The 24,015-nt window shown below is 41.1% G+C and overlaps 1 protein-coding gene across 1 annotated transcript; it reads left to right on the forward strand.

The window, feature by feature from the left end:
- Positions 1 to 6,121: 6,121 nt before the first annotated feature.
- LOC308302402 (lamin-B3-like) lies at positions 6,122 to 23,776 on the forward strand (the record flags this gene model as incomplete). Its single annotated transcript, XM_080746656.1, has 12 exons — positions 6,122 to 6,206; positions 7,443 to 7,755; positions 12,422 to 12,578; positions 13,291 to 13,416; positions 13,780 to 13,950; positions 14,951 to 15,076; positions 15,854 to 16,074; positions 18,563 to 18,776; positions 19,980 to 20,087; positions 22,220 to 22,336; positions 23,012 to 23,125; positions 23,753 to 23,776. 12 exons carry the CDS (start codon positions 6,122 to 6,124, stop codon positions 23,774 to 23,776), a joined length of 1,776 nt encoding a protein of 591 aa, XP_080602782.1.
- Between the last annotated feature and the right edge of the window lie 239 nt (positions 23,777 to 24,015).

The raw sequence follows: 24,015 nt of genomic DNA on the forward strand, positions 1-24,015 counted from the left end.
AGAGAGAGAGAGAGAGAGAGTCAGAGAGAGAAAGAGAGAGAGAGAGAGAGAGAGAGAGAGAGAGAGAGAGAGAGAGAGAGAGAGAGAGAGTGAATACACTGATCATGTGTGTTGACAATGGCTATTAAATTGGAAAAACTAAGTTGTTCCAAATTCCCATGTGGTTCTAAAGAACAAATTATGAGAGCAAAGTGTGTTATCTCTGACTGAAACATTCATCCCTGGGCCTCGGCAGTCTCAGTCAATTGAAGGATATGACCCCATATGAAAGATGATTACCTACGGAACTGCTACATGTGAAACTGTCCACAAAGTCAACAACAACAACATGTGATGAGAATGAAACACCCATATATTCCCTGCTCTATTCTACTCTTCTTTTCCCATCAAGCAAGTAATGCGGAGGGAGGCGGTTTTGGTGGTTTCAAAAGCAAGGGACACAGAGGTGAGATGGGGAGCATAGGAGAGGTGAGGGGTAGACTAGCAGATAAAGGTGAGGGCATATTTGTGGTCTGGGCAAGTTAGGTCTTGTTAGACTAAGGATGTGGGTACCAGTAGGTGTATGAGGAGATCAGAGTGCCTTCTGGATGTTATCTGTCTCCATACCATATCTGTAAGCCCATTCATTTGAAGCATCAGCCTATCACCTTCTCTTTTCTGCCTGTTACACCCCGGTCTCCCAATGCCAATTTTCTTTTCTCCATTCTCATGTGTCATATGAACTTCTATTTTTCGTGCCCCATAAACATAATTCTAAAGCATTATTGTTGTGTAGCAAGCTAATCAGCTTCTAGATTGTGAGTATAGACTACAACCTTTATAATCTGATTGGTAGAATTATTACCGGTTATGTCAGGAAAAATCTAAAATGTCTATTACCACTATGCACATTTCCTATGTGACCTTGAAACTGACCTGGTTGTGCCAAATGATGCTTATGCCAGCCACCACCAGTTCTTCTATCTTCTGCCAAGTCTCCCTCGTTGGTGGCTACAATGAATCCTCTGCAGGAAGTGAATTACATCAGCATATCTCAATAAAATATATATATATTTATCAGATACGAGATCATATTACCATCGGCAGAAAGAGAGGAAGGCAGTGATGGATCATATGGAGAGATATTACGGTTTATTGTAGACTAGACTAGATTAGGAAATACATTACATAATAGTTAGACTTTTTGAGAACACTGAGTTTACTGTTACCTTTTGTTTCATGTTTGAAAATGGTGGGTTGACCCTAACCCTGACCCTAACCCTAACCCTAAGTGGCAAAAACACTAGAACAGTCAACACCATGCATAACTAGCAGACACAGAAGTCAAATGCCTATTATTTGCAGATGATCTGGTGTTACTGTCTCCCACCAATGAAGGATTACAACAGCACCTTGACCTCTTATCTTGCGCAAATTCTAGCCAAGACAAAAATTATGATATTCCTTAAAGGACAATGCAAAACCACCCAAAACAACGATTTCTTCTAAATACGACGGCACTAGAACACACAAAATGTTTAACTTACCTCAACCTAAACATCAGTAGCACAGGAAACTTCAACAAAGCTGCAAACAACCTGAGAGAAAAGGCAAGAAGGGCTTTCTATGCCATCAAAAGGAACGTTAAACTAGACATCCCAATACAAATCTGGCTAAAGATATTAGAATCTGTCATAGACCCATCTCCCTCTATAGTTGTGAGATCTGGGGTCCCCTTGCCAACCAAGAATTTGAAAAATGGGACAAACACCAAACCGAGACTCTGCACACAGTACTCTGCAAATCCATCCTCCACACCCAACAGAAAACAACAAACAATGCTTGCAGGGCAGATTTAGGACAATACCCACTCATTATCAAAGTAAAAAAAGAGAGCACTTACCGGTACATTTAACCACCTAAGAGAAAGCAACCCAGACAGGCTCCATAACATAGCCCTCAACCATAGCGAAAACCTACAGGGATGCCCCCCAGATGGAAAACCTATTGGCCTTCACCAGATTATAAGAAAACAAAACCAAAGCTACCTGACATACTGGAAAGAGACAACCCAAAACCAAAGCAAAATGTAATGCTATCTAGCACTAGAAAGAGAATATACATTGGCAGAATACCCGAGCGTGGTAAACGACCCAACCTCCACCTTTATTTAGGGCGGGGGGGGGGGGGGGGGGGGGGGGGTACCATCATTAAATCGGCTGTTCGGTGCTGCCAAGATGTGGGGACTCCCCGCCCGAACCTAACCAAATCTAAAAATCTAAAAGCCTTGCAATAGAGAAAGCATCTCCCACAGACCCCGCTCCCAAGGGAAGACAGACTATGCACCCACAAAATGGTGCGGAAACAGAGCTACACTTTCTAACCACCTGCCCACGATACCAAGACATCAGAGACACATACCTCCCACAGTTTAGACACACCCAAAGTGAGTTTGAAAACATGACCAACAACAAAAAACTCATACCTACTGGGATAAATACAACAATGTGCGAACACAGCAGCAAGATTTGTGAACTGTTGCGATAAAAGAAGGCTATAGTGGAATACAACCAGGACTACAAACCATTGAGTGACCTCTAGACCTACTGCACATATAAACAGAGCTGCTATAACACATTTTAATTCAGAGGTATTTTTTTCCTGTATAGACCTACTATTTAAATAGTTTTGATAAAAAATAAAAGCTGCTATTTGCTCCAAAGCGACTGCAAAGGATTGCTGCTATTTGTTTCAAAAGGCTTTATTCCTATAACATGTATGTAAGGACACAATGTGACATGTGACATAGCTCTGATTACAAAATGCTGTACCCATTCCAACTGTAAGCTATATAATTATGTTCCCCTTTTTCAACAGTTTTTATTATATTTTGACACTTGCTTAAGGTCCATAGGATGTTTTCTCATGCCAATAAATCTCCTTTGAATCGAATTGATAATTGCAATAGGCCTATTGAAATTGATTGATTGATTGATTGATTGAAGACTTTTTGCATTTGAAGTTTGCATAGGAAACGGTACAATTTCATGACAGTACAGTTCAAGGTCAACTATAAGGATACACACAACAAAACCTAAGTCCTGCAGAAGTTATCATAAAAAAAGAAGTAAAAAAAAACAGTTGTAAAACACAATGCAAAATAAATGGTGTTTACAATAAATGGAAGGGTCAGGAGGAGGTAAGCATAGGCTTTGTTTTCTTTTACCAGTGTTTTTTTCAGTGTCGTTTTAAAGGAAGATGGGGATTTACACTTCTTTAAAGGCCTTCTATAAAAAAAAGCTGTATCCTAATACAACATATTGACCAAAACATCCTCTCAGTGAACATCTGTTGACATGGTGTAAATATTTGTGATTTGTGAACTAGGGATAGGCTACAGGAGGTAGGTCTAGGTGGTAGCAGCAGAGACAGGAACGCAAGTAGTTTTCTATAAACAAGACATGTGGTGACACCTACTGGCGGTGCCTCGTGCTTGCAGCAGCAGTAGGCAGTGGTGGAAAAAGTGGTTAAAGTATCAATACTGCAATTAGTATGGGAAAGTTAGCCTATTGCTACATCAATCTGGGAACTAAATCTAAATCACTAGCTTTCTACACAAATGTGTTCATAAAGGTGTCTACTATCACCTCTGAACTTTGTCAAACCCAACTCCCTTGACATACTTTGTGGGAGCCAATCAAAGTTGGGGGTATCGGGATACCCAGGGCCTGGGATTAAAGGGGGAAAAATAAAAAATGGCCAATATGAACGTATGAGGTGTGTAATTAGGGTATTTCTGTGCTGAGTGCTGAATCCATTCCAACCATTAGTTATCAGTAAAAATGACTCCTTGGCCATAAAAAGGCCTAATTGGCTAAGGCTTAGCCAATCATGTCATTCGAGTTCACCTGTGTCCTGTTAGTCCCTATGTTTTAAACCCTGTGTTTGAGTGTTCCTTGTCAGATTGTATCATGTGTGTCACGATGTGTGTCACGATGTGTGCTTACCCACCTGATCTTGAATAGTTTTCATGAATTCAAACCCTACTCCAACTTTTTTTTTATTGCCAATATTATATGTCTCATGGACAGACAAAAGTAGCTGTGGCCTATTTTATGGCCAAGGAGTCATTTTAACTGAAAACGAATGGATTCAGCAGCCCCAAAATACCCAAATTACACACCTCATACGTTCATATTGGCCATTTCTTATTTTTCCCCCTTTAATCCCAGGCCCTCGGGATACCCAATAGGGTGTGCCAAATGTAGTTCTAAGGGCGGCCATTTCTTGGGTCAACACAGCCTTACACAGGTGTTCTGATTAGACTATAGCATTGGTTCTATGCAATCAAACAATTGAAACACCTGTGTTTTTACCCAAGAAATGGCCGCTAAGGACTACAATGACGTAGCCGCTGGCACACACTATAGTCTAACTTTGATTGGCTCCCACAAAGTATGTCAAGGGAGTTGGGTTTGACAAAGTTCAGAGGTGATAGTAGACTCCTTTATGAACACATTTGTGAAGAAAGCTAGTGATTTAGATTTAGTTCCCAGATTGATGTAGCAATAGGCTAACTTTCCCTTACTAAATGTAGAAATACTCTGTTAGGCCCAGGAGGGCATGTGATGCAACGCATTGTGAGTTTGTAGACCTGCTATTTATACAGCTTTAAGTTTTACTCAAGAACATTTTGAATTCAGGACTTTTACTTGTAACAGAGTAGGCACTAGGCTATTTCTACATAGCAGTATTGATACTTTAGACTTTTTCCACCACTGCAATCAATCAATCAATCAATCAATCAATCAATCAATGATCAATAAATCAACAAATGAGTGCTCTAGTCTCTCGCCACCTCGCCCTTTAAATGCAGTGTTGCGATAGTGACGTACCATCTCTCCACACTCCAGTCCAGTCATCTGCCTGCCCTGGAAGCATCAGCTGAGCTGAGTTACCCTGCATCCACAGCGTTTTCTTCGCCTATTTCAGTAAGTAGTAAACCTGACAAGACAACACAGCATAGGCCTATATTTATAATTGATTCATTTCAGCCGCGGGGTTTTGCATAAGGCATTTGGTCTTGTTTGTAAACGCGAGTTGACTATCTGCTGATTGATTCTGCTCCGTATTTGCTATCGATTAACTTGTTATATTGCTAATAGCTTATCTGCTCTTTGAGCGTAGTCGTTTTGGGAGCAGAAATACTTTATTGTTTGAACATTCTCTGAATCCCAGTGTTTGAGTGTGAAGTCAGCACACGAGCACAGTGATGTTTAGTAACTAAGTACATTTACTTAAGTACTGTACTAAATAAGATTAAAAATACAGTTTAGGGCCTACTGTATTTAATTTTAAGTACTGTACAGTACCAAAATACTAAAAAACACAATATGCATTTTTGAGGTAGATTACTGTATTAGTATTTCTTATTTTCAGTAGGCCTACTTTTACTTCTACTTATCTACATCTCAGAGGAAAATATTGTACTTTTACTCCACTACAATTATTTGGAAACTTTAGTTACTAGTAAATGTTTTTGAGTTTGACTAAAACTTTAAAGGAGTAGTTCACCCCCAAAATGACTTTTTTTCTATTGATTAGGCCTACTCATGCCATAGAGACTTGAGTTCAATAATATATATTTTTTGTATTTGTCGCATCAATAATATATATTTTTTGTATTTGTCGCATTCCTAAGACAAAAATGTGATGATAGTAAATTTACCCCCATTGATTCCGGATGGGGACCCGGATGCATGGCACTGGATGGGGAGACCGTCAGGGATGGTGGCACTAGAAGAGGGCCATGTGAGAAATCATGGGCGGAGGTTGTGATTTGCCATCCAAGGAGTGTGCGTGCAAAGTTTGGCATTGATGGGGCCAACGGTGGCAGAGATAAGAGTAGGGGCAAAAGTGTGACGTCACGTGACTGACTGACTGACAGACACACAGCCGGTGGAGCTTTTCATAGTAACTTGCGACCTGACGAGCTTTAGTACTTTTACGCAAGTATATTTTGAATTCCATACTTTGACTTGTAACAGTGTTTCACATTGCAATAATGATACTTTTACTTAAGTAAAACATTTTGTACTTCTTCCACCACTGGTGTAGCAGTAGCAGCACCATCATCGTCAGCATGGCCTCGCCCTCAGCCCCCTCCACTCCATTCCCCTCAAGCGGCCGCTCTTCGCTCTCCACTCGGTCCGCCGGTGGCCCTGCAGGTCAGTGGTGTAAAGTAACTAAGTACCAAGGGTCTTCAACACGGGCTCCGGGACCCCTTACTACAGGGGGTCCTCCAAATCTTTGTGGTAGAAACCCTTTTTGCCTTTTTTATATTGACCACTTGAACCCTAGCGTCCATATTCTGAGAACTTTAGCCAAAAAGAAAATAGCAGATTTACAAGCTCACAGCGCGAGGCATTGTGAGCTTGTGAGCTTGGCCTGAAAACGTTGGAAGACCCCTGAAGTACTGTATTTAAAGGGCCTACACCATGCTTTTAAAACTATATTTTTTGTATAAATATATGCTCAAAATTGAGTCTTAGACAGGTTTTAACCCTCAAAAAACACTCTGACCATTCTTTTTGTTTGTTCTAGCTCTACTATAATGAGGCTCTCCAGCTGCAATACCAAAACGGCCTCTGTTTGCTCAGGGGCGCATCTAGTGGGGTTTTTCCAGAAAAAAAAGAAGTTTTTTGAAAAAGAAAAAGTTTTTTGAAAAAAATAAAGTTTTTGAAAAAAAAAAAGTTTTTGAAAAAAAAAGTTTTTTGAAAAAAAAAAGTTTTTGAAAAAAAAAGTTTTTGAAAAAAAAAAGTTTTTTGAAAAAAAAATTTTTTGGAAATTTTTTTTTTTTGAAAAATGTTTTTTTTGATTTTCTTTTTTGAAAAACATTTCTTTTTGAAGTTTTGAAAAAAAAAAATTTTTTAAATTTTTTTTTTTTTACTCTGAAAAAAAAACGGGAATCCGAGAGTGACGTCATTCTCGTCAACTCTCAGAACAGCACTGTTCTGAGAACCCGTGGAAAGCTTTTCATCTCTGTCTGCCCAAAACCAGAGAAAGACACAACGGTCAGAAATAGGACTTTGTGAGGATAGAAGGTGCCAGTGGGACCCCAAAAAAAGGTTTTAAAATAGAAAAAGTGAAAATTCATGGTGTAGGTCCTTTAAGTAGCCTACTATTTCGAGGGATTTTACTTGAGTGTTTCCAGTTTCAAATACTTTTACTTCTACTCCTTCTACTCTACATCTCGGATCCAAATATTGTACTTTTACTCCACTACATTTGAGCACTTTAGTTACTAGTTACTCTGCAGATTGATTATTATTACAAAACATACATTAACTACCACATACTACATATTTTGATGTGAGGGCACCCTAACAGAGTACTTCTAAATTCCCGCATTGATACTTTTACGCAAGTAAAACATTTGAGTACTTTTCCCAACACTACTGCAGGTGCAGCCCCGTCCGGTATCAGCCCGACTCGTCTCTCCAGAGTCCAGGAGAAAGAGGAGCTCCAACACCTCAATGACCGCCTGGCCAACTACATCCAACGCACCATTGAGCTGGAGAGCCAGAGGTCAGCCATCCATCTTCTCCTCGAGGAGAAGGAGGAGTCCAAGACCCGAGAGATGAGCAGTGTCCGGCGGCTCTACGAGACGGAGTTGGCTGACACCCGGACATCATTGGACGAAATGGCAAACGACAGGGCCCGTCTGGAGCTTGAGTACGGAAGTCTCTCCGAAGAGCACACAAAGCTGAGAGCCAGGTGATTCATTGAATACTTTTTATTAACAGTTTGCAAAAGTAAATTTCAAAAAGGATAACAAAAGCCCTGAGGGCTTGTTCCCATTGTGGCCCTGTTTATTCAGTTGAAACCTACTGACGTAGGCCTACACATTACACTTGATCTTGCACACAGTCGAGTTTTAGTGACGGGCTCAGGGAGGATGGGAAGAGCATCAAGACAAGGAGATGGTTTCTAGCCATTTCAGAAAAGTCCTTTAAAATATAGATTAGGGATATGACTAGAATTCTATGTTACTAGAATGGCTTATATTGCTTGCATTGTTTAATGTGCTAATACATGGCCAAGTTCTAGTGGGTGGGAATGATCTATTAATGGAAAAAATGAAATGTAATATCACAGCCGTTATTGGGCTAGTTCTATTAGCCCCAGAATATAAGAACCTTAATCATCAAGGAATTGAATGTACCTTGGCTTTAGTAAACAATACTACTGTAAGTCTGTTTGGCGTTATCCTATTTCTTACTGTATGCAGTGTCGGGAAAGTTCACTTTAAAAACGAACTAGTTCAAGTTCAAGTTCAGAACTTCTAAAAGGAACTAGTTCATTTCTGTATTTTTTATTTTTATTTTTACCTTACAATTTATTGTGTAGCAATTTATACAATAGGCCTAAGGCTATGTCTAAAACACTGGCCTACACACGACGTCTTGAAGAAATATGAATTAAATAAAGTAAGACATGAACACAATAATATTAGGCTTGCCATTCAGGTTGACAAATAAAGTTGCCCCTTTGAGAAGTGGAACTTACAAGTCATTTAAAATAAGGTGGAGAGAATCTACTGAGTAGGCCCTAACTGCACTACTACAGTGGTTCTCAACCTTTTCAGGATGCAACCCCCAAAATAATCATATGAACTGGGGACCCCCCACCCTGACAAGCACTTGGAATTATAGGAGTTGGCATTACATTAGTTTGACTGTTTGATTGTGAAAATAGCCGATCTACATGCTTGTGAACATGTGCTTTAGAAATGTGCAGATGCCACACCTATACTGTATGTTGATCTGTTTATTGTTGAGTGAGAAAACAATGTTAACATTAAGCTTAACAACTGGGGAGTCAGGGACCCCCCAAAAAATAAAATTGGGGATCCCCCTAGGGGTCCCAACCCACAGGTTGAGAACCACTGCACTATAACATGGAATTATTTGACATCTTGGTTACAGATTTAACAGTTGACACACGTGCACAAGACAGAGAAAACAAGCGTTTGTAACAGCTGCTATTAATGTTGAGCTGTTAATTGCCTGTGGTCAAATCTGTGTCAAATGCGCATTTTCAATGAGGCGATCGAGTCGATCGTTATGCCTGGCAGTGTTACCGTGCGTGCAGTCTGTCATCTGATCCAAGAAAGTTGGAGCACCCAGCACCCTAACAACATCGCGGATTTCAGGAACAGAGGTAGAAGTAGGCTAGACTATATTATAAGATGTAGACTACTGTATGATGATCAGTTATTCCAGTGAGTGATCTAAATCCTGTTTTAACAGCTTCACTTAGAGACGACAGATCACTTTTTCCCTCTTTCCCTCACTGCTCAGAGTGCAGACTGAACTGAAGTGTGGGGAATGGGGAGCTTAGGGGCAGCGCTATACTAGTCCGTAAGACAGTGTTCCACCGAGAGAATACACTTCAGCTCAGTGAATGGGCACACAGTGCGTGCAATTGGAGCATGTGAATGAAAAGAGAGAGGAGAGGACAGACGACCGCGGAGGCGCGGCGGACCGCCGCATGAACGGCCGACGAACGCCGACGAACGTCGTTCACGGGCGTCAGAATGACCGCGTTCGACAATATCGTTCATCAAGCGAAAACAATTACGTTCAGTTCACGTTCGCCCAAAATATGAACGTGTTCATGAACGATCGTTCTTTGAACGCGTTCGGGTACAACACTGACTGTATGCGACACTTGAAGTTGATGTGACAAGGCTCCAAACCCATTAAACGGATGGAATCATCAAATCAACATCCTCCATATGTGAAATTTCAAAATGGGTGCAGGAAATGAGCGATTCCCAACTCAAACTCGTAAAAACATCCTGGCTGCACAGAGTTTGACAGAGTTGCTCATGACATGACCTAATTGTCTCCACCAGCCGAAGGCATGGGGGAGAGTATGTTTTCCCCTTCGTCCGTCCGTGTGTCCGTCCGTGCGTGCGTGCGTGCGTCCGTCCGTCCGTGTGTCCTCGCAGTTTGTGTGCACCTAATCTCAGTCGCCGTTGGCCCGGTTGCTGCCAAAGTGAGCACACATATTCCCTGGATGCCATTCTAGAACCTCTGCCCTACATTTTTCAAATGGGCCTTTTCTAGCGCCACCTAGTGGCCGATGTCCGCAAAACACATTTCTGTGCACTACTCTTACAGATTTTGTCCAAAAATCCTACAAATCGGTAGGCATTATCTCGACAGTCATGTGATCGACACGGATGTGTCCGATTTTGCATATTCCATCCTGATTGGCTAAGATTGGCTTCCAAAGTTTGTAGGATTGAGCCGTTTTGAACAAAATGCCTCAAATTCCAAACGCAAAGTGCAATTATCATGAAATCGCGCACACACGTTCCCACTAGGTCGAGGAAGAAATGCCACTTCAAATTTTTGAAATCAGCCTCATGGTGGCGCTATAACAGGCTGATTTGTGGTTTTACCTATAACTCCACCGATCAGTTTCAAACTTTGTAAGCGCACTCCCTAGAGGCCAAGGATAAACCTTTGCCCTGCATTTTTCACATCAGCCTTTTATAGCGCCACCTTTGGGCCGACTTATGTAAAACACATTTTTGGATATTACTCCTTCAGATTTTCTCCAAAAATAACACAAATCAGTACACAGTATCTCTATAGTCATGTGATCAAGTCTGATCCGTCTGATATTTCATATTCCATCCTGATTGGCTAATATTAGCTTCCAAAGTTTGCAGGATTACTCCGTTTTTGAACAAAATGCCTCAAATCATCAACGCAGCTTGCAATTACCGTGAAATTTGCCACACATATTCCCACTATGTCAAGGAACAAATGCTACCCTTTTCACATTGGCCTGTTATAGCGCCACCAGCAGGTAGACTTTAGCAAAATACATTTTTTGGAACACAATGCTTCAAATCATGCATGCAGCGTCCGATTGCCATGAAAGGTCTCTAAGGTGAAGAACATATGCCACCCTTTTTACATTGGCCTATTATACAGTAGCACCACCAGGATGCACGGCCTGGTGGAGACCTGTGCTCGGAAGAGCACTGCTTCTAGTTTCCTTTGAAACAGCCTTGACACAAAGACTATAATCCAAGCTTTCGATACAGATGCAAAGCTGTTGAGTTTATCATTGCAACTTGGATGCAGATAGCATCTAATGTTTTGAGCCTCTACATCCAATGATTGCTAGTTTGAGCCAGAACATGTGCTTACATTTCCTTTAAATCACAACTGCTACTGTCACTTACTCCACAAAGTTAATTCACTGCCAGGGAGAAAGAAGCATGTCTCCCAACAAGAGGGATTAATTACCCTTTAGAGCAGGTACACACTGTGGGACTTTTAACACATCGGACGCCCACGTGGTTTTGATGTCTTAATTTGCTGGTGCCCATGGCAACGCGTCATTTTACCTACCGGCGAGAGTACTGGCGAGAAAAGTAATCCGAGTAAATGTAATCCGAGTATGTCCTGTTTATTTCGCGAAAATCTTTTCTTTCAGTCAGGACCGTTTTTTATCATTTCTAAGCCACAGTGTTTGTGTTACGGCATGTAGAAGAGGCTGCCGTTTTGAGAAAAAAAGGAAGAGAATCCGGAGAAAACAGCATTTTTGTGCAGCCGCTAAACAGGAAGTCAACGAGACACACAGCACGTCCGGGTGACGCAATTGCGCGCTGCATGTTGGGAAATGGAGTTTGTTTCATCACCGCGGTAGCCAAGTGCAGTAGCTACAGTACAGTATAGTTTACTGTACAACGCGTCAAACGCGTTGTGGGCCTCCAGCGACATCAAAGAAATTGACTTGTAGACACCACGCGGGCATCCGATGTGTTAAAGTCGCTGGGGAGTCATCAGATAAGTTTTGTATTTCACACTACACAAGTCTTTCTTGAACTCTGCTGTCATATATTGCTGTCATATATCGTTGTGGTTTTCACATGATTGATCACACACAGCAAGATATTTAGCCTACATTTGTTTTTACTACCATTAATTTTAACCGACTTCTTGTGAACGGATTAAGGTCTATATATTGATAAATCTATTGAGAGAGACGAACTGTGCACAGCTGTCCTGTGCTCTCAATGGCCGTAACGCGGATCTACTCGATCTACACGAGCGCTGGCTCGGGTTTTGTCGGTAAACACCAAAGGTCCCAGATTGCATAATCAGAGCAAAACTCTTGCGGTGTGTACGGGCCCTTAGACTAGTGGATAAGATGTTTTCCCTCTTCCATGCAGGAGACCTGAGTTTGAGTCCCAGGTGTTGATTCTGCAATATCATCTTCTTTGTCCCATGCTTGATTTTAGTTTTTGGTCTTGAATTGTTTATCATTTAGCATTATTGTTCTGAAATGGTTCTTGGATTATGATACCTACATGAAATGGTTTCTACATTAAAGTTAGTGTTTTCTTGTTCCTCAGGAACCAGAAGAAAGAGAGTGACCTTGCTCATGCATTGACTCAGTGGAGGAATCTCGAGGAAGCCCTCAATTCGAAGGAAGCTGACTACAGCAACCAGCTAGCAAAGACCAAGAAGTTGACTAATGACGTTGCTGAACTCCAAGCTCAGCAGAAACATGTATGGACCTGACATACCGTTGCCATCACATTTGTCTTCTGCATTACTAAAGACTAGACTTTTTTTTTTTTTTTCTGAGTGGTACCGGTCTGAAAATATTTTTTTTTACTAAAGAGCTGGATAGACAAGATGAGCCATTACTGAACAATTTAACACTGATTGCCAGGTATTAATTAATTAACTGCCTGTGCCACGGTTTTAGGTGGCAACAGGAACGCACCATGTGACCAGATGTAAAGAAATGCACCCGGAAAAGAAAAATGTTATTCCCGATTGGCAACTTTATTTGGACGTTTCAATCTAGTTGATCTTAATCTGGTCATGTGGACATGACCTGATGAAGATCAACAAGATCGAAACATTGTCCAAATAAAGACGTTTAGTACCTACCCTGGTGTGCCTACCCTGGTGTGTGTATTTAAAATGGTTGGACAATAGTGTCAGTCTTCACTAGATCGTTCATCATCTGCATTGCTCTGTTTAGCCAGTGAGGCTAACTTATAATTTGCTAGGGAACGCAAGCCTGAAGGAGATTTTGATGGCCTTCTTGAATACATAAAAATCTTTATTCAGTGTCACAGAAGGAGACTAAAAAGAAGCCTTCAAGCATAAGTGTGTTGAAAATGACTTTACACTAGAGTAGCATTTTAACATTTTCAAAGATACTCAATAATATATTGTATTGAGTTACATTTATGTGTGTATGTGTTAGTTGGAGGCAGTGCTGGCGGACACTAAGACCAAGATGAACTCTGAGATGCTGAAGCGAGTGGACATGGAAAACCAGATGCAAACACTAAAAGAGCAGCTGGACTTCGAGAGGAACCTCAATGAGCAGGTAGTCATCAAACCCTGCCTCCAGTTTGTTATTTGGTGTGAGATGCATGGAAGGGAGTGGAGAAGAATAAACGCTGGCACACCGCGGGCTCCAATGTGCTAGATGCTTTATTGCACCAAAACAAGCTGTGACGTTTCGAGCACATGGCTCTTCCTCAGACTCGGTAGATTGGTGTAGATCTTTTATACCCTTTTCACAATACTGTATATTCTAGTAAGTAGAATATACAGTATTGTGAAAACGAGAACTGTTCTAATGTTAATAACATTTATCACAGTGGTGAAACCACACACCAAATACCAAGTATGGCTGTATTGACGACGCACAGCATCATACGGTTCTTTCTATTTTGTCTGCATGCAGGAGGTACACGAGATCCGGCGCAAGCATGAAAGCCGTCTGGTGGAGGTGGATTCAGGAAGGCGCTCAGAGTTTGACACTAAACTAGCTGAGGCCTTGCAACAGCTCCGCCAGGAGCACGATGTACATATCCAGCAGTACAAAGATGAACTGGAGCGCAACTTCAATGCCAAGGTACATGAACACAGATACAGAACTTCCAGTTACAGTACTTTGTAAGTGCCAGTCAGCTTAGGACGTGAAGGTTACTGCATATTTACAAGAGGTGCACAGCTGTCCTTACTTGGAACAATACAAGATGACATGGCCTTGCACACATCACGCTTGTCTTCCAGATTATTTAACCTTCAATCAAATGTTTCTACAATTCTACTTTAACAATTTTCTAAGCTTTTGTGTCAAGGAGCCACATGCAGGCATTTTGTGCAGGAAAACATAGCACAGGACAGTGCAGTGAGCAGTGAGAAGATGGAGGTGACAGCAGTAAAAGAGGTAGAAGTAAATGTGATGCTGCGTTCACACTAGTGGTGACAATGCAACAGGCTACAAGTTTTTTTTTTTCAAAGAAAGCCAGCTACATGCAGCTATAAACTGATGCCCGGCACTTTTCACTACGTGACCGGTTAAAAATAAGTTGAGTTGGCTTCTATTTTTTTCATTACTCCAGTACCATTTTGATTTACGCAGTGTTTGGTAACAAAAACGGCAACTTGGAGACAATGTAGCTGAAAACGCTTGGTTGTGTTGTCGCCACTATTGTCAATGCAGCCTAATAAGTGAACTCTAGGCTGGAGAAGAGGAAGACTAAAATATGTGATCATATAAATCATGTCTTTTCAAGGACATATTTTTACTTTGAGTGTTTCAGAATCCGTCCTCATCACTGTTTATTGTTGTCGGTTGAATACCTTGTATGTCCAAAACCGTAATACATTTTAAAATGATTTAAACTAGTGAAAATGGCCAACCTATAAGCACACAACGCCTCACACCGCAAGGTGTGTGCTTGTAGATCTGATATTTCCTCTACTTTTGTGCAAAACATTTGTATGATGAAGTGGGGATTTCATTTACAAAAAACATGCACACTTGAAACTTGGAGATGCAAGGTTTCTTCCCTACAGTGACGATAAATTATGATGCATGTTTGCTTCCAATCCTCTTCATACCATAGCTAGAGAATGCCCAGCAGACTGCATTGAGGAAGAGCGACGCCGACTCCACCACCAAAGATGAATTGAGTACAACAAAGGTCCGTGTGGAGAACCTCAGCTCACAGCTGCAGCTGTACCAGAAAGAGGTCGGTAGCCTAAACCAGGATAGACAGGAATTGTCTTTTTTTTTTTTTTTTACGCTATTTGAGAGCTCCACTATTGACTAATTTATAAAATAAAATCACACCCATGAAGTGAGCGGTGCTAGAAAATACCGTTCCTGAAGAATTCCGTCTTACTTATATTATGTATTCTTGTTATGTCACGTGAAGCTTGACCAATCCTCAAATCCATTATATTGTCTAATCATAAAAGGGGGAAAATTGCAATTCTGCAATTTTCTTCTGTGTAAAATATCTATGAATTAGGAAATTAATACGTTACATTATAGAATATATTCTTTAATCTTAGATCTTCGCTGAACACTCACTCTGCGTTTCACAATGATCATGAATGTCTACTTGCACTCATGGACAAGCCAAGCAAAGAACTAGTTCATAGTTGCCATTGGCACAATATTTGCATGTGTGTATATACTGTACAAAACATTAATTATCGATGCAAGCACAGCACTTATACATATTACTAATGGTTTTAGAACACATTCTAAAGCATTCTACATAATAATTTTACTAATGGTTTTAGAACGCATTCTAAAGCATTCTATAATGGTGAAGTATCATAATGCTTCATCTCTGAATACACATAGACATTTTAAACTACTGTGTTATCATTTTCATGTAGTTGTAATGCATCATTTGTTATGCAATTTAATCACTGTTACAGTGCATTATAGTAACTAAGTCAAATTCTTGTTTTCACTCAGCACAAATTATATTTTAAAAATGTTCTTTGTCTGTCAGAAAGCAGTACTGGAGAGTCGCGCCCAGGAATTGGAAAGGACCTTGGACAGGGAGCGGGAGCTGTGGAGTCAGAGGCTGGGGCAGAAGGAGCAGGAGATGCAGATCATGCAGAGCAAGTTGCTCAGCCAGCTGGAGGATTATGAGAACCTGCTGGACGTCAAGCTGGCCCTGGACATGGAGATCAATGCCTATAGAAAGATGTTGGAAGGAGAGGAGCAGAGGTAATGACACACGCATCAAACGCTAGATAAGAGTAGTCATCTGTTATCTGCACGTATTTCATGTGCAGTAACTGACATTTAATTTAGATCATTAAAGTTGAGGTCGTTATCCTTAATGATGTGCCTAAAAAAAAGTTTTTTGAAAAAAAAGTTTTTTGAAAAAAAAGTTTTTTGAAAAAAAAGTTTTTTGAAAAAAAAGTTTTTTGAAAAAAAAGTTTTTTGAAAAAAAAGTTTTTTGAAAAAAAAGTTTTTTGAAAAAAAAGTTTTTTGAAAAAAAAAAGTTTTTTGAAAAAAAAAGGTTTTTTGAAAAAAAAAAGTTTTTGGAAAAAAAAAAGTTTTTGGAAAAAAAAAAGTTTTTGGGGAAAAAAAAGTTTTTGGAAAAAAAAAAAGTTTTTTGGAAAAAAAAAAGTTTTTGGGAAAAAAAAAAGTTTTTTGAAAAAAAAAAGTTTTTTGAAAAAAAAAAGTTTTTTGAAAAAAAAAAGTTTTTTGAAAAAAAAAAGTTTTTTGAAAAAAAAAGTTTTTTGAAAAAAAAAAGTTTTTTGAAAAAAAAAAGTTTTTTGAAAAAAAAAAAGTTTTTTGAAAAAAAAAAAGTTTTTTGAAAAAAAAAGTTTTTTGGGGGGGGAACTATTGTGGCGGAACTATTGTGCCGCAGCACGTTTCCGGTCGGACATATTTGACGGCCGGACGCACTGGAGAGAAGTGACTGTTATGCCTCTGCTATTTCTCTGCACTCACTGTGGAAGCAGCGTGTATGTGTCTCCCGTAGGAAGTGAGGCCGATCGCCCCCCGCTACCCCCGCCTCCCCGTTCTTTGCTCCCAGACCACGCCCCCGACCGTCGCGATTGGCCGGCTGTACTCTGCTGTACTTCCTGGCCATGTCCTGTTACTGTTGTTGTCGCGTCGCACTAGTGCTGTCACGCGTAGAAGGATGTTTGAGAGAGATGAGATTCAATTTATGCAAACACAGTGGTGTCAAATTTCACTCCACTTACTGCGGGGGCTTTGCTTCCAATTCCATAGCCCAGGCTGGTACCATGGCGACGGCTAGCGAATGAGCGGACGGCATAGAGTTGTGGGCGGTTTTATTCCGTTCTCCCTACCTACGTTCTCCCTACATCTGATCTACCTATGAGTTGAAGTGGATGTAAAGTGGGCGTGAATGGGCTTGGAAGTGGGATGCGGCTCTTAGAGGAATGTATATGTTACAGGGATTTTGGGTAACTCAGTGAAACCATGGTAAGAGCGCTCGTTTTGTAGTTCACCACACACTAATCACCACCAGGTGGCGTACGACAGCCATTCACTCATACTCAGGGCGTGATATTGAAACGTAACGGCATTGAGGCAACTCAGGCGCTGACGTCACTCGTTTGCGACATTGTTTACTAGCCTAGCCTAGCCTAGCCTAGCTTAGCCTAGCTTAGCCATTAGCTCCATTGTAGTCGCTTGGACGGGGCGTTTATTGTGCGCTTGCCCAGGCCTTACGGCCTGGGCAAATATTAATATAACGATTGCGTCCACCACGGCTTCGTAACTCGCGCGGCGCTCCGCCGGCCGCGCGGCCCTGGCCCGCTCTTCGCGGCCACTCGCGCCTGCGGCGCTCGGGGGCGAAGAGCAGGACCAAGGACCGCTGGCCTTCGCGCCGCTTGGGGCTTCGTGGACACAGGGGGGCTTCGTAACTCGGCGGCTCCGCCTGGAAGACGTTGTTGTGGGTGAGCGCTTGTTCCGCCCGGCGCCGCACGCCGAACGCTCCGTTTCTCTATCTCCCTGTTTCTCTATCTAACCGTGACATATATATAAGATGGTTAGATTTGATGTACTGTAGCACTGAAATGCTTTGATATACCATTGAGCATGGTGTGAATGCCTTGTCATGCGTTACCAAATTTCAATACTACCACCTAATTTACACTCTTGCACGACGTCATGTGCCAAAAGGAACTCTTCTACAAGCTAACAATGTATCACATTGCTAGGTGTTATCTTGTAGATCTGTTCTTTTCACAAGGCGTGCAGGAAAAACACTATAGGGCAAAGCTGGGCTGTGGTTTTCTGGTGTCACTAAATGGAGCCATTTGAATCAAGACTATTAAAACTTTTGATTCTGTGAACTGTGAAGGGGGGTGCGGAGAAAAGTGGGTGTGTGAGATTTCAACCAGAGGTGGAGCTCACTTGTTTGATATTGAGAGGTTGGACTACAGCCTGCGTCGAGTATGGCTTCATTTTATCAGGCTCAATGCCAGTGGCGCACAATCCAATATACAGTATGGAAAAGCCATTGCTATGAGCTTTTTAACATACAATGGGTTTGTTTGGCTTTGTTTGGCTCTGAGCTAATCTAATGTGAATAATTCACCTACTCTGAACTGGCTATTTAACCTTGAACATAGTCATAGTTTTGGAGATATTCTCTGATAATCGCCAAATCACACAAAGTTCTATTTCACCTGCCTTGAGTGAACTAGCTTATTTATCCTTTTTTTTTCAGACTGCATCTGTCACCAAGCCCCTCTCAGCACACGGCGGTGCCACGGACCCATGCACAAGGTGCACGTAGAGGGACGAAGCGCAAACTGGAGGCATCTAGTGGAAGTACACCAGCCTACAAGATGTCCATGAATTCCAAAGCCCATGGTCCCATTAGCATCGCTGAAGTTGATTTAGAGGGCAACTATGTTACACTGAAGAACAACTCTGACACGGTAAGATGCCCTGTCACCATCCGTGTTAGCTCTTGTGGATTGTACACCATATGGTGGCAACATCTCGGCTACCTGTCTCTACACTCCCATCTAAAGCAAAAAACGAATTTTGTCATCAGTTCTGGTTGTTATGAATGTTTGAAAATAATCTTCATAAAGCGAGTACCATCAATCTCTGAAATGATAATCTCCGTGTTCATTCTGTCCTCTCTTTTGAGATGGCTGAGATTGCTGCTAGCCATTGTTGAAATTCCAAAGCTTCAGTCTTAATCACATAAGTGATAGAAGCAATTTTATGTTTGCTTTTACGATTGAAGATGATATGAATATCAGAAGTGATGTAATGGAGGTGAGTGATTTAGATGGATACTATTTAAGGATTGTGTACAATATTCGGAATGGAGTGGACCCTGATAGTGTTTGTATTTCTCAAAAGCACGTCATTGTAGCTGACTAACCAAATTATTATTGGTCTCTCAGCTCTGTTCCTGCAGCTGTCTGTCCCTACTTCTGTGGCGTGCAATACAAGTTAAATATATGATTCTGTGGGTTGTATGATATCTGTGTATTTAAACTTATGCTTCAAGGGCTCTATATTTAAATGTTCTATGGATTCTACGTTTCTCTGGATTGTATGTTAATCTGTATATTAACATGTGCCCTTAAAGGGTTCATGTTGTGCAATAAGTCTGTATCATGCTCTACTTCTGGGGGGTTTGATCTCAGATATTGTGTCATGCTTGTGTAGCCCCCGATAGTTGGTACAGACAAGACTCGGCTCAGCCCTATAGGCATGGCAGGTTGTGTGTTGGTCTGGCGAGTGGGAGCCCGGGTTCAATCCCCACTTCCGTGCATCACTACACTTACAGATAATCTGTTGTCAACAAGGAACAGGAACCGAGTCACACCCACAAACTGAATGCAATGGCATTGGGAATATATTATTCCTGATGAAAATGTATAACTATATTATAAATATTTTTTAGTATTCTCAGTAGATTTAATATATTGAGATATGGATTTTTGGTTTTCAATAGCTGTATGTATGCCATAATCAGCTAATATTTCATTTTATATAGAATATATTAACGTTTCACTTTTCCATTTTCTTTTAGATCTGTATACATTAAGAAAATAAAGTTAAAATTTGTCAGTTGGTGTGTTGTTAAGCCTGACGTTCTCACATCTGTACTGCATTTCCAGGAGCAGCCTCTAGAGGGATGGGTGGTTAGAAGGACTCACCCAAACATCACAGATGTTTCCTTCCACATCCCTCCTTCCTGTGTCCTGCATGGGGGCCAGACGCTCACTGTGAGTACTTAGTTCTACATCATTCATATACTCACGGTGTACTTAGTTCTACATCATTCATATACTCACTGTGAGTACTTAGTTCTACATCATTCATATACTCACTGTGAGTACTTAGTTCTACATCATTCATATACTCACTGTGAGTACTTAGTTCTACATCATTCATATACTCACTGTGAGTACTTAGTTCTACATCATTCATATACTCACTGTGAGTACTTAGTTCTACATCATTCATATACTCACGGTGTACTTAGTTCTACATCAGTCATATACTCACGGTGTACTTAGTTCTACATCATTCCATATACTCACTGTGAATAGTTGGTTCTACAGTACATCATTCATAATATTCACTGTAGTTAGGTCTACATCATTCATATACACCAGGGACATTTCATCTGAATACTGTTTATTAAATGGCACTCTGCATTATCATGCTTGACAAACCAAAAAAACAATAATTCTGTAATTGTTATTTCATTGAGGAGAAATGGCAAACAAAAGCTTCTACCAGTACACCAGACAGCTGCTATGGTTTGTTGCGACCGTCAGGGAGCAGTTTACTATGAAAACCTCCACCGGCCGTCCGTCCGTCCGTCCGTCCGTCCGTCCGTCCGTCACACGTCACACCTTTGTTTGTGTACGGTTTGATGTCATATAAACAAACCTTTGTGTACGTTGCTGTGGCAACAGTCTGTTGTTGCTGGTTTGTTAGTGTACGTTAGCAACCACCTTAGCAACCATGATTTTACCCTAGCAACCAACTGTTTACCCTAGCAACCAACTGTTTACCATAGCAACCATGTTTTTTACCCTAGCAACCAACTGTTTACCATAGCAACCAGATACGCAGAGCAGGGATCTCCATATATGGGCATAAACAGGTGACATCACACTGATGTCAGATACTCAGAGCAGGGATTTTTCCATAATATATGGGCATAAAAGGGATTCTGTTAGGGATCTCCATATATGGGCATAAAAGGGATTCTGTTAGGGATCTCCATATATGGGCATACAAGGGATTCTGTTAGGGATCTCCATATATGGGCATAAAAGGGATTCTGTTAGGGATCTCCATATATGGGCATAAAAGGGATTCTGTTAGGGATCTCCATATATGGGCATAAAAGGGATTCTGTTAGGGATCTCCATATATGGGCATACAAGGGATTCTGTTAGGGATCTCCATATATGGGCATAAAAGGGATTCTGTTAGGGATCTCCATATATGGGCATAAAAGGGATTCTGTTAGGGATCTCCATATATGGGCATAAAAGGGATTCTGTTAGGGATCTCCATATATGGGCATAAAAGGGATTCTGTTAGCTGTTAGTGATCTCCATATATGGGCATAAAAGGGATGCTGTTAGGGATCTCCATATATGGGCATAAAAGGGATTCTGTTAGGGATCTCCATATATGGGCATGAAAGGGATTCTGTTAGGGATCTCCATATATGGGCATAATAGGGATTGTATCCCAGATGATGCCCTGTTAGGAGATCCACACTAACAGAATCCATATATGGTCCTACCGACAGCTGCTATAAGCCAACCCTGGCGATAAGGTCTGAGTCGAAGAAATGCTTCTTTCCTGGCAAGAATTGCCCCTTTATACTGTAGGGCTCGTTTGTGTATTGTATGACATCACACCACATCATCGGCTGAGGACTGTGTGATGTCATCATATCTCCATATATGGAGACATAAGTTGCTCATGCCCAAATATGGGCTGGTGAGGTCAGACTTAGTGTGATGCGTAGGTTATCTCCATATATGGAGATTCAACTTCAATGAGTAACCATGGCAAACTGTCAACTGCCCGTATGTCTTGATAATTGGTAAAACAAACTTTTGGCCTATTTGTGGAGATAAGCGACCAACGGTCGCTTATCTCCCGATTAGGGAGTCTTACTGGTGTATTACTGTTGACATGACTATATGCTGTTTAATGAAGCATATGAGCATAAAACAGATTAAACTGTTAAAGATTGAATATCTACAGTCCCTGACAACAGACACCTGTTAGACAATCAAATGTATGGCCATAGTAACATTTACTTATACGTTTTTAATCTAAAACGTACATTTTGTTTTCCATCCATGTATTTTTGTTGCGTCAGATCTGGGGAGCAGATACTGAAGTGAAGACTGACCCCGGAAACGTAGTCATGCAGGGCCACAAGAGCTGGGGCCCAGTCAAAGATGTGAGGGTTGTCCTTCTCAGTCCTGAGCAGGAGGTAATGTGAAACGCAACACTGCTCCGAGTCCTCAGCATTGCAACAGGCTTCACACTGAGCCAGCTTCGAGGAAATTGGGGATTGAACTACATTATTTTATCAATTGCAGATCGGTTATTTTCACTAGTAATGAATGCAAAAAAGGGTATCAATTATAATCACAGATGTTTGAGTTTGCGTCCCTACATGAAATGTGTCTGTAGTGTTACTATACCTCGTAAACTAAGGGATAACCAACTGAATTTTAGTCTAATATTTATACTGGCCATTTTTCAAAGCATACTATAGTTTGTTTGTTGACAATGATGCGTTTAGACCGGTATGGTCCTCTTCTCTGCTGTGTACAGATAATTTAAGCCCAATCAATGATATAACAAACGATTGAGTGGCCCCACCACCAAAACATTTATTTTTTATGGAAGGCTACAATGATGTATTTACCGCTATTATCTATATTTTTGGGGCTGTTAGGATAGGTTTGTTTACTTGGTAATGTTTGTAAAGATTGGACCACACCTATTTATGAATGAGTATATGGCATATTTTCCATCTAAACCAACGATTTAAGAATGTACATTATAGGTACATTTATGTTAAAACTAACCTGGATTTTGCCTTTTGAAAAGTGAGAACATAACTGATAGTGGGTCTGATCTTATCTCTGCTGACATACAGGAGACAGCAGAGCGCCATGTGGTGTGGGTACAGGCAACGGGTGAGGACGAAAGTGAGATGATGATTCATGAGGAGTACATCGCGGGTCGTGGCATTCAGCATTTAAGGAGACTGGTAAGCATATATGCATGAAAGCATATAAAGGCCATCCAAACCAAAATTTAAAAACGAAGCACATTGGCATAACAATATAGTATAATGAATAATTCTTCTGCACTAGTCTCAAGGTAGACCATTTCTTCCACAATCTTTGAATGCTACTTTTTTAATCCCCCCCCGTAAAAGTTGAACACAAGAAACTGTCATCTGCTCTTGAGACCAGAAGTATATTCAAACAATGAGGCATTCGCAAAAAGAATATTTTTAAATATTTGTATGCTGCTAAGCAGCTCATCTAACATCCAAAATAAGTCAAATGACTTAACCACTATCTCAAAAGGGAATCCTCCCTTGGCCTTGGGGGGTGATGGGCTTTAGGTCATAGGCTTTGACAAATTTGGTTTCCAATAGGAGTTATTTACTTGACGGCAGAACAGAAGTGTTGACTGCTAGGCGGAAGCATTTGAAAATGTTGGGAGCCAACTTGTATCTCGACTAGGCATCAACAGACACAGTAGAACGTTGCTGGCATTCAAATGTTGACTGTAGTTTTCACTCTGTTTACATCCCCTGCGTGCTGTAAAGCCAAAGAAAAGGAAATCGATCTGTGATTTGTGTTCTGTGTCTTGAGTCTGAGTGCAGGGGGACAAGCACTCAGCTGTATGATAGGTGAGAGTACTGTATCTCCTGCCCTGTCTATCTCTCTGCATATGAGCTGCTGTGCTTAGCTTGATGCCAATTTGCAATGCCTAGTCACAGCATAATTTTTGGAGCTGTGTGGAACACAAGCTCCCTATACGTGGCCGTGTGTGTGGGTCTGTCTCCGTGTCTGTCTGTAGCCTGCAGTAACCTTTTCTGACCACACATGTTAAGGGAGGGGCGCTGTTGCACACACACACACACAC

The sequence above is a fragment of the Nannobrachium achirus genome, assembly GCF_963921795.1.
Source record: "Nannobrachium achirus genome assembly, chromosome: 17".
NCBI classification, from domain to species: Eukaryota; Metazoa; Chordata; class Actinopteri; order Myctophiformes; family Myctophidae; genus Nannobrachium; species Nannobrachium achirus.